The 13,734-nt window shown below is 36.4% G+C and overlaps 1 protein-coding gene across 2 annotated transcripts; it reads right to left on the reverse strand.

Annotated features, from left to right (window-relative positions):
- Positions 1-3,349: 3,349 nt before the first annotated feature.
- On the reverse strand, positions 3,350-7,036 carry LOC122055618 (tryptophan aminotransferase-related protein 1-like). Of its 2 annotated transcripts, XM_042617138.1 has the most exons (6): positions 6,507-7,036; positions 5,685-5,988; positions 4,532-4,812; positions 4,156-4,457; positions 3,816-3,920; positions 3,350-3,608 (listed from the first exon to the last, which is right to left on the reverse strand). In XM_042617138.1, exons 1-6 carry the CDS (start codon positions 6,971-6,973, stop codon positions 3,454-3,456), a joined length of 1,614 nt encoding a protein of 537 aa, XP_042473072.1. In that variant the 5' UTR covers positions 6,974-7,036; the 3' UTR covers positions 3,350-3,453. The 2 variants fall into 2 exon arrangements, with proteins under 2 accessions (XP_042473072.1, XP_042473074.1); XM_042617140.1 differs by lacking the exon at positions 3,350-3,608 and having other exon boundaries at positions 3,631-3,920.
- Between the last annotated feature and the right edge of the window lie 6,698 nt (positions 7,037-13,734).

The following is a 13,734-nucleotide window of genomic DNA, read 5'->3' on the forward strand; positions in this document are numbered from 1 at the left end:
AGACGACTAATCGACATTTATAAGAAGCTTATTTGTGGTGCAATTTAGTTTTGTTGGAAATGTGTTCTGGATTATGATTAGTGTCGGCAAAGTGTAATCTCTGCTCTAAGTGCAATCTCGTAGAGTTTTTAATAAGAAAACAAAATTAAAACGAAAAGCAAAACTTAATTTTTTGTGTTGTGACCTATCAAATTCTTCTCGCAAAAAAGCAATCTGCAAGCAAAAGGCCATCTGTTTCCTAAACTTTTCAGATTAGTGAACGACACGAAGAACAGTTGTTCAAAAGTTAAAACATTATTTTGTTTTATGAAAAAATGATTAATGCAAATTTAACAAATGTTTCAAATTCCCTATAGTCGGACGGCTAGAGGAATTAGCTATGAGACAACTCAAAACCAATCACACATCATTTTTTAATTTTTAGTTGACATCGAATATTCAATTCTTGGAACGGACTAATTTTTAAAAATAGCAACACCAATCACACATCATTGCTAACATTACAGATTACCATTGCTCCTTTTTCTCTTTTATTTCTCGAATTATTGAAAAGAGTCCAGATTAAGACCTCAAAGTACATCGACAACATGTTATAAACACCGTAGTCTCTAGCTCTTTTCTCGACGCGAAGCTCTTCTCATAGAAACTAAAACTTGGCTAAACTTATTGGCCGAACATGATTGGTCCGTCCGAAAGGGCTTGTTGGACCGAATGAATGGAGAGCAGATCCTCTGGTACGTAAATTACGGACTAGAGGATGATCCACTACATAAGGACCTTTGATTTGAATGAACCCCATTTATTTAAAGATGAGATTTATCCAAATCAAAAGTCCTCATCAATGGACCATCCCCTGATCTGTAATTTGACTAGAGAATCTTTATTGGAATGAATGAGCCCAACAGACGACCGAATGGACTGAGCAAACAATTGAGCAAGTCGAACAAGTGGTTGAGAAGGTTTGTTGAGCAATCTAGTCAAGCTAGAAGGACTGACTACGTGGTGTTGGTTGATCGAATCACAAGGGACAATCAAGTTGAGTGAGTCAAATTCATTGGCCCAAAAGTTTCTTTAATTTTTTTTTTAGTATACAACATAAAATACTCTAGTTTTCCTATTTTTTAAGAAATATTTTGTATAAATAAATTATTTTTGATCAAACAAACAGTCTGTCTTAATGCATGTGCCAATGTATGTGGATTAGGAACAAAGTGTGCTTGATATGGAAACGAGGTGAGGCATTTGAATATTTAACTAGAAAAGAGGTTTGTTGGACATGCATGGATGCTGCTGAACTTGCAAACATGCATTTAATGATCATTCATCGTCCCGTCAATCCGTCCCAAGATCAATACGGAGAAGAAAAATTACGGATGGCTACTAGCCTTTGGAATAATGACTAGCACATAAAAGAGGTATTTACGTCGACTTTGCCGAGATTCAAACCTAAGACCTCATTATGATAACACATCATGCGCTAGTCACTAGACTCATCCGAGGAGACCATTTAATGACCATCCATGCCTCTGCACTTGGTGATGAGATTACAAAGGTATTTTAATACTTTCACTCATAGAATCTAGATCCCACGCATAATTAATTTAGAGTTAGAATAATTTAGAATTAGAATCAAATAGATTATAATTGAATAGCAAAGTTATATGATACTACTAAAAACTCTTAAAAAGTTACGATACAACATTAATAATTAGGATTTTTTTTTTAAAAAAAAATCTCATTTCCATAGGACTAGATTAATAATTTTATATAATAATTTAACATATGCATGAAACTCACAATCAATACATGACATTATTACATATACAAAATTAAATTAATTAGTAATATAATTACTATTCTTCTATCATCCAATATATTTATATTTTTATATCATAAAATAAAAAAATATGAAATTTCTATCAACACACCAACAACAAAAAATAATAATAATAATAATAATAATAATAATTGGCTTATGAGATAATAGAATTTAAAGGCCCGACAAAATAGTTAACATAGCAAAAGTTATTGATTCTCTTGATTTGAACATGAATATCGAAAATAATTTTATAAATATCCATTGTTTTTGCATAATACTATACAATAGACATCCAAAAACTCATTATTTTGAGGGGAAAAATCAGGATGGAAATTTCACCCGAATCTGATGGGTAATCCGACATCTGATCCGAATAGAAGAGGATATTGAGGGAATTTTTATAACTGATTATAGTAAATGGATATTCAGGTATGGATATGGAGGTGGATGTCGTAAAATCCTACCCAATACCCTACCCGATACCCAATTATATATATATTGAATTGGGATATAAAAAAACTTTAGCCCACTTTCAGTCTCGGAAACAAAGACTTAGTTTGCCTCTTTATCCCGTCGTTAATACGTATTTCATCTTCTTTTCCACGAGAAATGTTCACCCGATAGAAGGAGCGCGAGATGAGGAAGAGCAGATAAGTACATTGAAATAATTTTTTTTTTAAAAAAATGAAAATGGTAGGGAGTAATAGGATGATGGGTAGGATATAGATACCCGAACCTCCGACGGGTATGGGAATGAGTATGAAAGTTAAATATCCAATAGGTATGAGGATAGATATAATAAATGAGTATGAGTACAAAGGATGTAAAATCCTACCCAAATCTTACCCGTTGCCATCCTTAGACAAGAAACAATAAAATATTATTGATTAAAAACTAACTAAAAATAACTAAACAAATGTTTAAATAGTCTCAAAATTCTAACCCTAACTCTCCAAGGGCAGGCCGGATCCTCTGGACCACTTTTGTGGTCCAGAGGATGCTCCCTTACCATGTATTGGTGGGGATGTATGGTCCCCATATGTAAAATAGGTGGGGACCATGCATCCCCACCAATGCATGGTAAGGGAGCATCCAGAGGATCTCCTCTCCTCCAAGGGATGAAAAAAGATAATAAAAAAAGATTAAAAATCTTTTGAGTCTCTTTTTAAAAGTTGTTTTAGTCCATATCCGTGGGACCAACATTAGGGGACCGCTAAGGTAGAGAATCTATCTTTTTTAAAAAGTTATTTTTAGGCATGAAACTGAACAATTAAGGGTAAACCTTGTAATTAATTATCAATCTTTTTTAACGAGCTTCGATTTGATATATTATAAGTCTCATAGTTCAACCCGAGTTAAAAGTTATGATCTCTTAAAATTTCCACGGATCTCCTACTTATTCTATTTCCATCTTATTAATCCTATCGATTCTACTCTGATTCTACTATAAAAATCAATTTTGTACTATCTAAGATCAATTTATGTTTCCAGATTATAGGATCGTTCAATCTTACAATCTTGAGAAAGTTAGGGTGGTCCTCAACCAGCCATAGCAGCCATTTGCTAATGCCCATACCTTCCAGCGTCCATATCCTCTTGTTGCTACCCTCTTTAATCATTACTGAAATGGACAACTAAATGGGATGATCATAGACCAGTGCAGAAGTGGATGATTGATCATTGTGAATGATTGACTTGAATGTTAGAATGACAGAATCTTTGATCAGGATCCCACAAATTGGAGCACTTGGATGACAGCAAGTTTGGGGAATCTTTGTTCTTAGGTCAACTGTGGGTCACCAGTAGTGTAAGATTACAATAAATTCAACTACTGAATATAAAGGAAGTTTTTTTTTCATCAATCAAAAAGCAAAGTTGGAAAAAGAGCAGAAATCTTATTTATATGAAATGATCCCTTAAGTGAGAGAAGAAAGCCGTTCTATGAAGAGTTCAAATGTTTCATCACGATCCAACATGCTAATCCTAACATACTTACGGGCTGCACCAAAATGCTTGCCGTTCCGAGACAGGATTTTGTGACTCCTTAAGAAGCTCTCACAGTCTTCTACTCCTTCCTTTTCACATTTGAGCCAGGCAAAAGCTACAACAATGAGGTGAATTTCAATAACATGAAATGAATGAAAAAGTATGATTAAGATATAAATAGTTAACAAGTCAGTATATTAAGCAGGAATCCTACTTCAGCTCTCTGAAAGTTGACCTCTTCAGCTAACTCCTTCGTACTAGAACTCAAACACTCTAAGTGGACAGATATCCATCCCTATGGCTCATGTGTAAAAATCTCTAGAAATAATCATGTTTAGCACTAGGATTACCTGGATATGTTTCAGCCCTCTTCCCTGTGAAAGTACAATAGGATGACTGGAACTCAGGTAAACTAAAGATGCCTGAGACCTTCACAGCTTCTCGCAACCTCTTCCATCTCACGGACATAAGTAGATGACCAAAATCGAAGAGTTTGTACTTGTTCTTTGGATTTGGAAGTTCATAACCATCTGAGATGGCCTTGAGTATCTTAGCTGCCCGAAATTGTGAATCCTTTGAAACTCCAATGCTATTCAGCTCAACAAACTTGATCATTCTCTTAGCAACATCCTTGTCTTTCACTAAAGCCCACCTGACAATCATTGCTCAAACCTTTATTAATCAACTTATAGTGTAAGAGAGACAAGCTGAAGGAAAGAAGTTTACCCAAGTCGACTTCCAGCATGGCCTGTTGTTTTTGAGACAGTAAATAGCATGATATCATGGTCTTCTGCATGAGTTATGGGGGTGTACTGTGGCCAATAGTATGCCAAGTCATGAATTATCGTTCCATTCTCAGACTTCAGAACTGCTTCTCTAATGGAGCCATCAGGGTTGTTAGGGGAGCATACTAACTCTATGTAAATATTATTGCCTTTGAATGCTGATGCATCACCAGCCCACCGATAAAGCCCTGACCTAAGGTAGTCCGTGACGGCTGGATACGACTGCAATTATCATCGTCGCTTACAACATATCCGGAGCCAATCAATGCTCCTTAAAATTAGTAGAATAACTGAAACAACTGAAGATAACTCATAATGTATATGTATTGAATAAATTGACAGAGGTCTTACTATGTAGATTCAGTGGCAATATGTCAATTTGATTACAATCCCAAATAAAACTTAACTATGTGAAGCATAAAAGTCCAATATGCACTATAAAAGTTGGTCACCTTCAAGAGAGATAAAATCTGACAGATACATAATCGAAGAGATATGAGACAACATGGGGCACCAACTGAAAACAGAGTTGCAACAGATGCATGAATAGTCTACAACACTAAACATCACATGCAATCAATAATTAAAGATGTCTGCTTCTAAGGGACCACTATCTAATTAGTCAATACCAAGGAATTAATTGATGGAGACATTGACCCATTCAGCCTGTTTGGAATGATATGGAATTCAATTCCTTTTAAAATTGGAATTGAATTCCATGCTTTGGAATGATTTTTTAGCGAAGAATTGATATGGAATTCAATTCTAATTCCATCAAACAAGGCAAAAGTAAATCACACCTCTTTATGTGTGATTTAGATAGGGAATTCAATTCTCCATATTATATTCATTGTGCCCTCATTCTCTCTTCTTTGTAAAAAAAGAAAAGAAAAAAGAGAGAAGGATAAAATGGTAAAACATAAGAATTCCATAACTTAAGTTGCAATTCATTCCAAACATGAGAATTGAATTCAATTCCTTATGGAATTCAATTCATAATGGAATTCAATTCAATTCCATGACTTAAGTTATTTTCAAACAGGGTCTAGAAAGCTTGAGAATTGGCTTGATGCATTGCATGTAATGGAACTTACTGAGTAGTATGGAGCTGCAGAAACAACACTAAGTGGATGTGGAGTATCAGGAGGAGATAAAGCATACAGGGCAGCTTGAAAGAGCTGCGTTGAACCTGTCCCAACGACTACGAAGTGGCCATCAGCAACAGCGTTGCCTACGAGGCGATGGAGGCGACGAATCTCATGATCAAACTCTGGTTCGAGGAACCAGCACAAGTTGGTAACGTCTGAGAAATAGCTGATGCCCTGCCACCCAGCGATGGTGATGTCCCCCCGGTGGCCCATCCTCTTCCAGAAAGATTTGTACATGGTTGGATCTCCGCTGAGGAATCATTCCTCAGTAAAACAGCAGAGTAAATATAGCAGAAGAAAAGTGAAGATTTTTACAGCTATTTGAAGTTAAGATTATGTACAAGGAAATAAGGAGTTAGTTAGTTTATCTATCTAATCATAGCATCGGATGGGTCGGAAAAGCGACTGATTGAAATATTGCTGTCATCTCTGTACGATTCAATACGACCACCATCGTTCTAATTTCGCGGAAGTCAAGTCCCGCTGCGCTTCTTCTTTTTGAACTTCGAGTCATGCTCTTCCAGCGACTGTGATCAGAAGATGACGATGAATCTTGATTCATAATCTTTTATTGCTTTTATCGTTTTTTATCGTTTAGATTTGTAATCATTTAGATTCATGTACGGCAAAACAATTCGTGCTAGAGAGATTTTGATGGAACGGAAAGGAGCAAAGGGGGAAAGATCGGCAGCATTTCTTATCTTTCATCGGGCGATTGGATTCGAATAATTGATCGAGAAAAGTAGGAGCGGCGATGAGAACACTCACTGGTCAAGATTAATCACGGCATCCTTGGAGGTGGGGCGGGAGCCGGAGGTGGAAGACACGCTGATCTCCTCGTCCCGGCCCTCTGAATGCGGCGACCCGACGAGGGCCGCAGAAGCCGCCACGGAGGCTTCGGCGTCGAAATCCAGAGGAGGCGCGCCGTCCTCGTCCAGCGAGGGCGAGGCGAACAAAGAGATGGCTACCAGATTCAATGCGAGGGATCCGACAATGAGGAGCTCCCAAGAGAGGCCCGCGAAGCCGATCAAACTCCCTCGGCGCGACGGCTTGCTTCGCGTCGGTACCTTTTCGGAAGCCTTGGCCACCGGAGCCTGTAGGCGGTGGTTGGAGCGAGGAGTTACGGCCGCGGAAAGGGGTTCGTCGGCCTTCCTGAGGCGGAGAGGTAGGGAAGGGAGGAAGGCGAAGTAATGCCGGCGGCCGGCGGCGGCGGCGTCCGGAGAGGGCGAGTCCATTATACGTCTCCGATTTGGTAAAACCGCGGAAGAGATGCACACGCTATGCCACAAACTCCTTGCCAAGCGCTGTATATAAACGTATAACTCACTGTCATCCACTTCACTTTTCAGTAACCGCCCTTCACTTTTTTTTCTGCCGATTTATCTAAGTGGCAAAAAAAAAAACAAAAAAAGCGATTTGTTGTCAGGCCGTTATCAATCCGTCCCCGAATCATAATGATGAAAAAGATAAATCATAATGATTAAAAAAAATCAAACGGAGAAGATAAATCTTAACAAGGAAGTACATAGATAGAATAAATTATTTCATTGAAAAAATTTCGGTAATTTAACAAAAGGTGCACTTAAAAATCTGAATTTATCAAAAGGCATACACTACTTTAGTATTTACCAAAGAGCGTACTTTTTTAAAAGCATTTCCTATTTTACCCTCCTGATAATTTGACTTTTCCTATTGTTTTTCTTTTCTTCATTATATTTCTCTCACTTCTCTCTCTCCTCTGTCGGCAGAATATAGGAATAACATTAGTCAATCTTTAATCACATTTTAATACATTTGTGTTGGTTGCTACTCGGAAAACCTAGAGGTTCCACTGTACAAAAATTTTGTACAAAGGTCTGAACCTTTTCCTAGCTACCATGTGTTCTTTTAAATTAAATTTTGGATCGCCTGCGGAACTTAACACGTTTGATCCAAAACTTAATCTATTTGTTCTTTTAGGTTTTGACTTGGATCTCCTGCGGAACTTTACACGTTCGACCCAAATCACCTTAAGTTATTAATTCCATTAAATATTAATTTCCATAATTGGTTCCCAGTACTGACGTGGCGAGGCACACGGCCTTCTTGGATATGGGAGCAACCACCACCGACTAGACAAAACCTTTTATAGAAACCTAACATTTAATTTCCTAAAATAACTTTAGGTTAACCGAAAAGAACAATCAAATCACAAGGAAAAATAAAACAAAAGAACACAACATCGAAAAACATATTCGAAATTCTAGAACATAAGCCTCTTGTATTTGGTATTATTTCCATAAATAACTAGTATGATGCGGAAAGAAAAATTACTAGTTATACCTTGTAGAAAAACCTCTTGATCTTCTACCATATTCCTCTTCTAACCTCGGACGTTGTGTGGGCAACGATCTTCCGAGATGAGAAACCACCAAAGCACCTTCTTCTCCTTTCTTCAAGTTTCGGCCAAGCACTATGCTTCCAAGAGATGAAGATCTTTTTCCATCAATCAAGCTCCAAGGGATGTAAGCTTTCTCTCCTTCTTCTCCAAGCTAAAATCCGGCCACCACTTGATCTTCAAGGAGGAAGAGAGGTCCGGCCACAAGATGGAGAGAAGAGAAAGGAAGGAGGCCGGCCACACCAAGGAAGAAAAGAGGGAGAAAATAATAGAGGTTGTTCACCCATGAAGGCTCCTCTACCTCCTCTTTTATAATCCTTGGTCTTGGCAAATAAGGAAATTTTAATAAAAAACTTCCTTAATTCTTTTGCCATGAAAAGGAAAAATTTATTTTAATTAAAATAATTTTTCTTCTCACTAAAACATGGCCGGCCACTTATTTCCTCAAATCAAGGAGAGTTTTAATTAAACAAGAATTAAAACTTCCTAATTTGTTTCCAGAAATTTATAAAATTTCTCCAATAATTTTATCCCTTCATGATTGGTTTATAAAAGGAAATTTAATAAATTAAAATCTTTCTTTTAAACATGTGGATAAAAGAAAGTTATCTTTAAAATTAAAATCTCTTTCAATCTACAAATAAGGAAAGATATCAAATCTTTTCTTAATCTTTTGTAGAAACTTATAAAAGAGAATATTTAATTTTTAAACTCTCTTTTAAATCATGAACATGTTTAAAAAGGAAAGTTTTCTTAAAATTTAAAATCCTCCTTTAATCAACAAATAAGGAAAGATTTCAAATTTTAAACTCTCTTTTAATCATGTAGATAATTTACAAATAAGGAAAGTTTTTACCAAAAATTAAAGCCATCCTTTTAAACTACAAATAAGGAAAGAGATTAATCTCTTCTCTTAATCTTTTATAGAAAGTTATAAAAGGAAATTTTTAATTTTTTAACTCTCTTTTAAAATCATGATATCCACATAAGAAATAATTTTAATAAAAATCCTTTTTAATATTCTAGTGGCCGGCCACCTAAGCTTGGGACCCAAGCTTTGGCCGGCCACCTTCATGGCTCATCCACTTGGTCTTGGCCGGCCCTAGCTTGGGTTCCAAGCTAGCTTGGCAGCCTTTGATGGGTAAGAAGGTGGGTATGCGGTGGGTATAAATCTCTATATACTAGAGGCTACGATAGAGACCGAGAGGAGGAATTGATTTTGGTCTCCCGATAAAATTAAGCATCCCGTGTTCGCCCCGAACACACAACTTAATTTTATCAATAATAATTCATTCCACTAGAGAACTATTATTGAACTACCGCACCAATCCCAAATTACATTTTGGGCTCCTTCTTATTATGAGTGTGTTAGTCTCCCTGTGTTTAAGATAACAAATGTCCACTAATTAAGTAAGTTACTGACAACTCACTTAATTAATATCTAGCTCCAAGAGTAGTACCACTCAACTTCATCGTCATGTCGGACTAAGTCCACCTGCAGGGTTTAACATGACAATCCTTATGAGCTCCTCTTGGGGACATTCTCAACCTAGATCACTAGGACACAGTTTCCTTCTATAATCAACAACACACACTATAAGTGATATCATTTCCCAACTTATCGGGCTTATTGATTCATCGAACTAAATCTCACCCATTGATAAATTAAAGAAATAAATATCAAATATATGTGCACACACTTCCATAATAACTGAGGTCTTTGTTTCTTTATAAAGTCAGTATAAAAAAAACGACCTCTAATGGTCCTACTCAATACACTCTAAGTGTACTAGTGTAATTATATAGTTAAGATAAACTAATACCTAATTACACTACGACCTTCCAATGGTTTGTTTCTTTCCATTATGGTCGTGAGCTACTGTTTATAATTTATAAGATACTGATAACATGATCCTCTGTGTGTGACACCACACACCATGTTATCTACAATATAAATTAATTGAACAACTACATTTATCATAAATGTAGACATTTGACCAATGTGATTCTTATTTCTAGATAAATATTTATACCAAAAGCTAGGCTTTTAGTATACACTCTAACAATTTGAAGAAGCCAAAAAAAATATTGGACACCATATTTGGACTCCTTGCAATTTTAAAAATCCACAGGAACTGAAATGGGTGCAATCGGAGCTTTCTAGGTCGATCAGTGGGTTTCGGTCAAAACCTACTGATGGACCTAGAGAGCTCTGATTGCACCCATTTCAGTTCCTGTGGATTTCTAAAATTATATTTTTTTTGGCTTTTTATAGATGTTAACAAGCAAAATCAAATAATCGGCATAAAAGCCCACGTTGGGCCTGATATGGAATCATATCAGGCCCAACGTGGGCCTGATATCATTCCATATCAGGCCCAATGTGGGTTTTTTGCCGATTCTTTGATTTTACTTGTTAACATCTATAAAAAGCCAAAATAAATAATGGACACCATATTTGAACTCCTTGCAATTTTAGAAATCCATAGAAATTGAAATGGGTGCAATCGGAGATCTCTAGGTCCATCAGTCGGTTTTGACCGAAACCCACTGATCGATATAAAAAGCTCCGATTGCACCCATTTTAGTTTCTATGAATTTCTAAAATTACAAGGAATTATTTTTGGCACTCTAGTGGTGGACCAGAGGTTTTGAAAAACCCTAAATCTCTCTTTCTTTTTTTTCCCTTTTTTTTGTTTAGGCTTGATATGAAGAGATATCATGCCCACGTTGGGCCTGATATCTCTTCATATCAGGCCCAATGTGGGCCTGATATCTCCCCATATCAGGCCCAATGTGGGCCTGATATGGGAGATATCAGGCCTAGATACAACAAAAAATAAAAAAATAAAAAAAAAGAAATAAAGAGAGATTTAGGATTTTCAAAACCTCTGGTCCACCACTAAGAGTGCCAAAAATAATAATGGACACCATATTTTCACTCCTTGTAATTTTAGAAATTCATAGAAACTAAAATGGGTGCCATCGGAGCTCTCTAGGTCCATCAGTGGGTTTTGATCAAAACCCGCTGATGGACCTAGAAAGCCCCGATTGCACCCATTTCAGTTCCTATGGATTTATGATGTTGCAAGGAGTGAAAATATGGTGTTTATTATTTATTTTGACTTTTTATAGATGTTTATACATAAAATCAAAGAATCGACAAAAACAACCCATGTTGGGCCTGATATGATTCCATATCAGGCCCAACTTGGACCTGATATGAAAGCATATCAGGTCCAACAGGACTCTCAGTGATTCTCTAATACATTCTTTGCCTGAATCTATGCCTAGATCAATAAATTATTCCTCTCTATTTCGGTTGCACAATTCCATTTCTCGTGTGTTTCCTTGCAAAAAGTATTAATTCGGAATGTTGAGTTGCAACAAATGGATCAGTAGGTGATGAATGGGAATGCTCCTTCGTAGTGAAAACTGCATGATGAATGGAATTTTGCATGACTAAATCAAGCTCGGTTGGACTCTGAGGTTGTGAATAACTTGTTCAATTGGTCAGGTTTGGAGCTGTGTCCCTATCCCAATTGATCTCCCTTCAGTCCAGCACAACATTCATTATCACTATCTCAAATGGAGTTACTATAAGTTTATGTATTCAGTATTATGAATGTAACTATTACTGATTCAAGGATACATACAAATCAAAGAAATGCAACATATGTATTAAAATAATTCCATATCAGGTTCAACATGAGTTTTTTTGATGATTCTTTGATTTTATGTATAAACATCTATAAAAAGCCAAAATACATAATGAACACCATATTTGAACTCCTTGCAACATCAGAAATCCAAAGGAACTGAAATGGGTGCAATCGGAGCTCTCTAGGTCCATCAGTGGGTTTTGACCAAAACCCACTGATGGACCTAGAGAGCTCCGATTGCACCCATTTCAGTTTCTATGAATTTCTAAAATTACAAGGAGTGAAAATATGGTGTTCATTATTTATTTTGACTTTTTATAGATGTTTATACATAAAATCAAAAAATCGGCAAAAACAACCCATGTTGGGCCTGATATGGAGTCATATCAGGCCCAACGTGGGCCTGATATGACCATATCAGGCCCAACATGGGTTGTTTTTGTCGATTCTTTGATTTTATGTATAAACATCTATAAAAAGTCAAAATAAATAATAAACACCATATTTTCACTCCTTGCAACATCATATATCCATAGGAACTGAAATGGGTGCAATCGGAGCTCTCTAGGTCCATCAGTGGGTTTTGATCAAAACCCACTGATGGACCTAGAGAGCTCCGATTGCACTCATTTTAGTTTCTATGAATTTCTAAAATTACAAGGAGTGAAAATATGGTGTCCATTATTATTTTTGGCACTCTTAGTGGTGGACCAGAGGTTTTGAAAATCCTAAATCTCTCTTTATTTCTTTTTTTTTATTTTTTTATTTTTTGTTGTATCTAGGCCTGATATCTCCCATATCAGGCCCACATTGGGCCTGATATGAAGAGATATCAGGCCCAACGTGGGCATGATATCTCTTCATATCAAGCCTAAACAAAAAAAAAGGAAAAAAAAAAGAAAGAGAGATTTAGGGTTTTTCAAAACCTCTGGTCCACCACTAGAGTGCCAAAAATAATAATGGACACCATATTTTCACTCCTTGTAATTTTAGAAATTCATAGAAACTAAAATGGGTGCAATCGGAGCTTTCTATATCGATCAGTGGGTTTCGGTCAAAACCGACTGATGGACCTAGAGCTCTCCGATTGCACCCATTTCAATTTCTATGGATTTCTAAAATTGCAAGGATTATTTATTTTGGCTTTTATAGATGTTAACAGTAAAATCAAAGAATCGGCAAAACCCACATTGGGCCTGATATGGAATCATAACACCCACGTTGGGCTGATATGGAATGATATCAGGCCCACGTTGGGCTGATATGATTCCATATCGGGCCCAACGTGGTTTTATGCCGATTCTTTGATTTTGCTTGTAACATCTAAAAAAGTCAAAAAATAATGGACACCATATTTGGACTCCTTGCAATTTTAGAAATCCACAGGAACTGAAATGGGTGCAATCGGGCTCTGGGTCCATCGGTGGGTTTGGCCAAACCCATCGACTAAAGCTCGATGCCCCATTCGATTCTGATTCTAAAATGTGTCCACAGCTTTCAAATGTATTAAAATGTGATTAAAGATTGACTAATGCTATTCCTATATTCTGCCGACAGAGGAGAGAGAAGTGAGAGAAATATAATGAAGAAAAGAAAAACAATAGGAAAAGTCAAATTATCAGGAGGGTAAAATAGGAAATGCTTTTAAAAAAGTGTGCTCTTTGGTAAATACCAAAGTAGTGTACGTCTTTTGATAAATTCAGATTTTTAAGTGCGCCTTTTGATAAATTGCCGAAAAAATTTCTACAATATACCACAATTATAATTTGACTCTTAAATATTTAATAACTGTTATACCATTAGTTTGGTTATTTAAAATTTTATAATTTTAAATTTATTTAATTAGTTATTAAATTTAATATAGTCAAGCTCTTACTAAAACACCAAACTTCTAGACATTTGATTCGTTTACCGTCGTACCGAAATTGCGGCGCAACACAAAAAGCAACAGAAATGA

Source organism: Zingiber officinale, chromosome 3B (genome assembly GCF_018446385.1).
Source record: "Zingiber officinale cultivar Zhangliang chromosome 3B, Zo_v1.1, whole genome shotgun sequence".
NCBI lineage: Eukaryota > Viridiplantae > Streptophyta > Magnoliopsida > Zingiberales > Zingiberaceae > Zingiber > Zingiber officinale.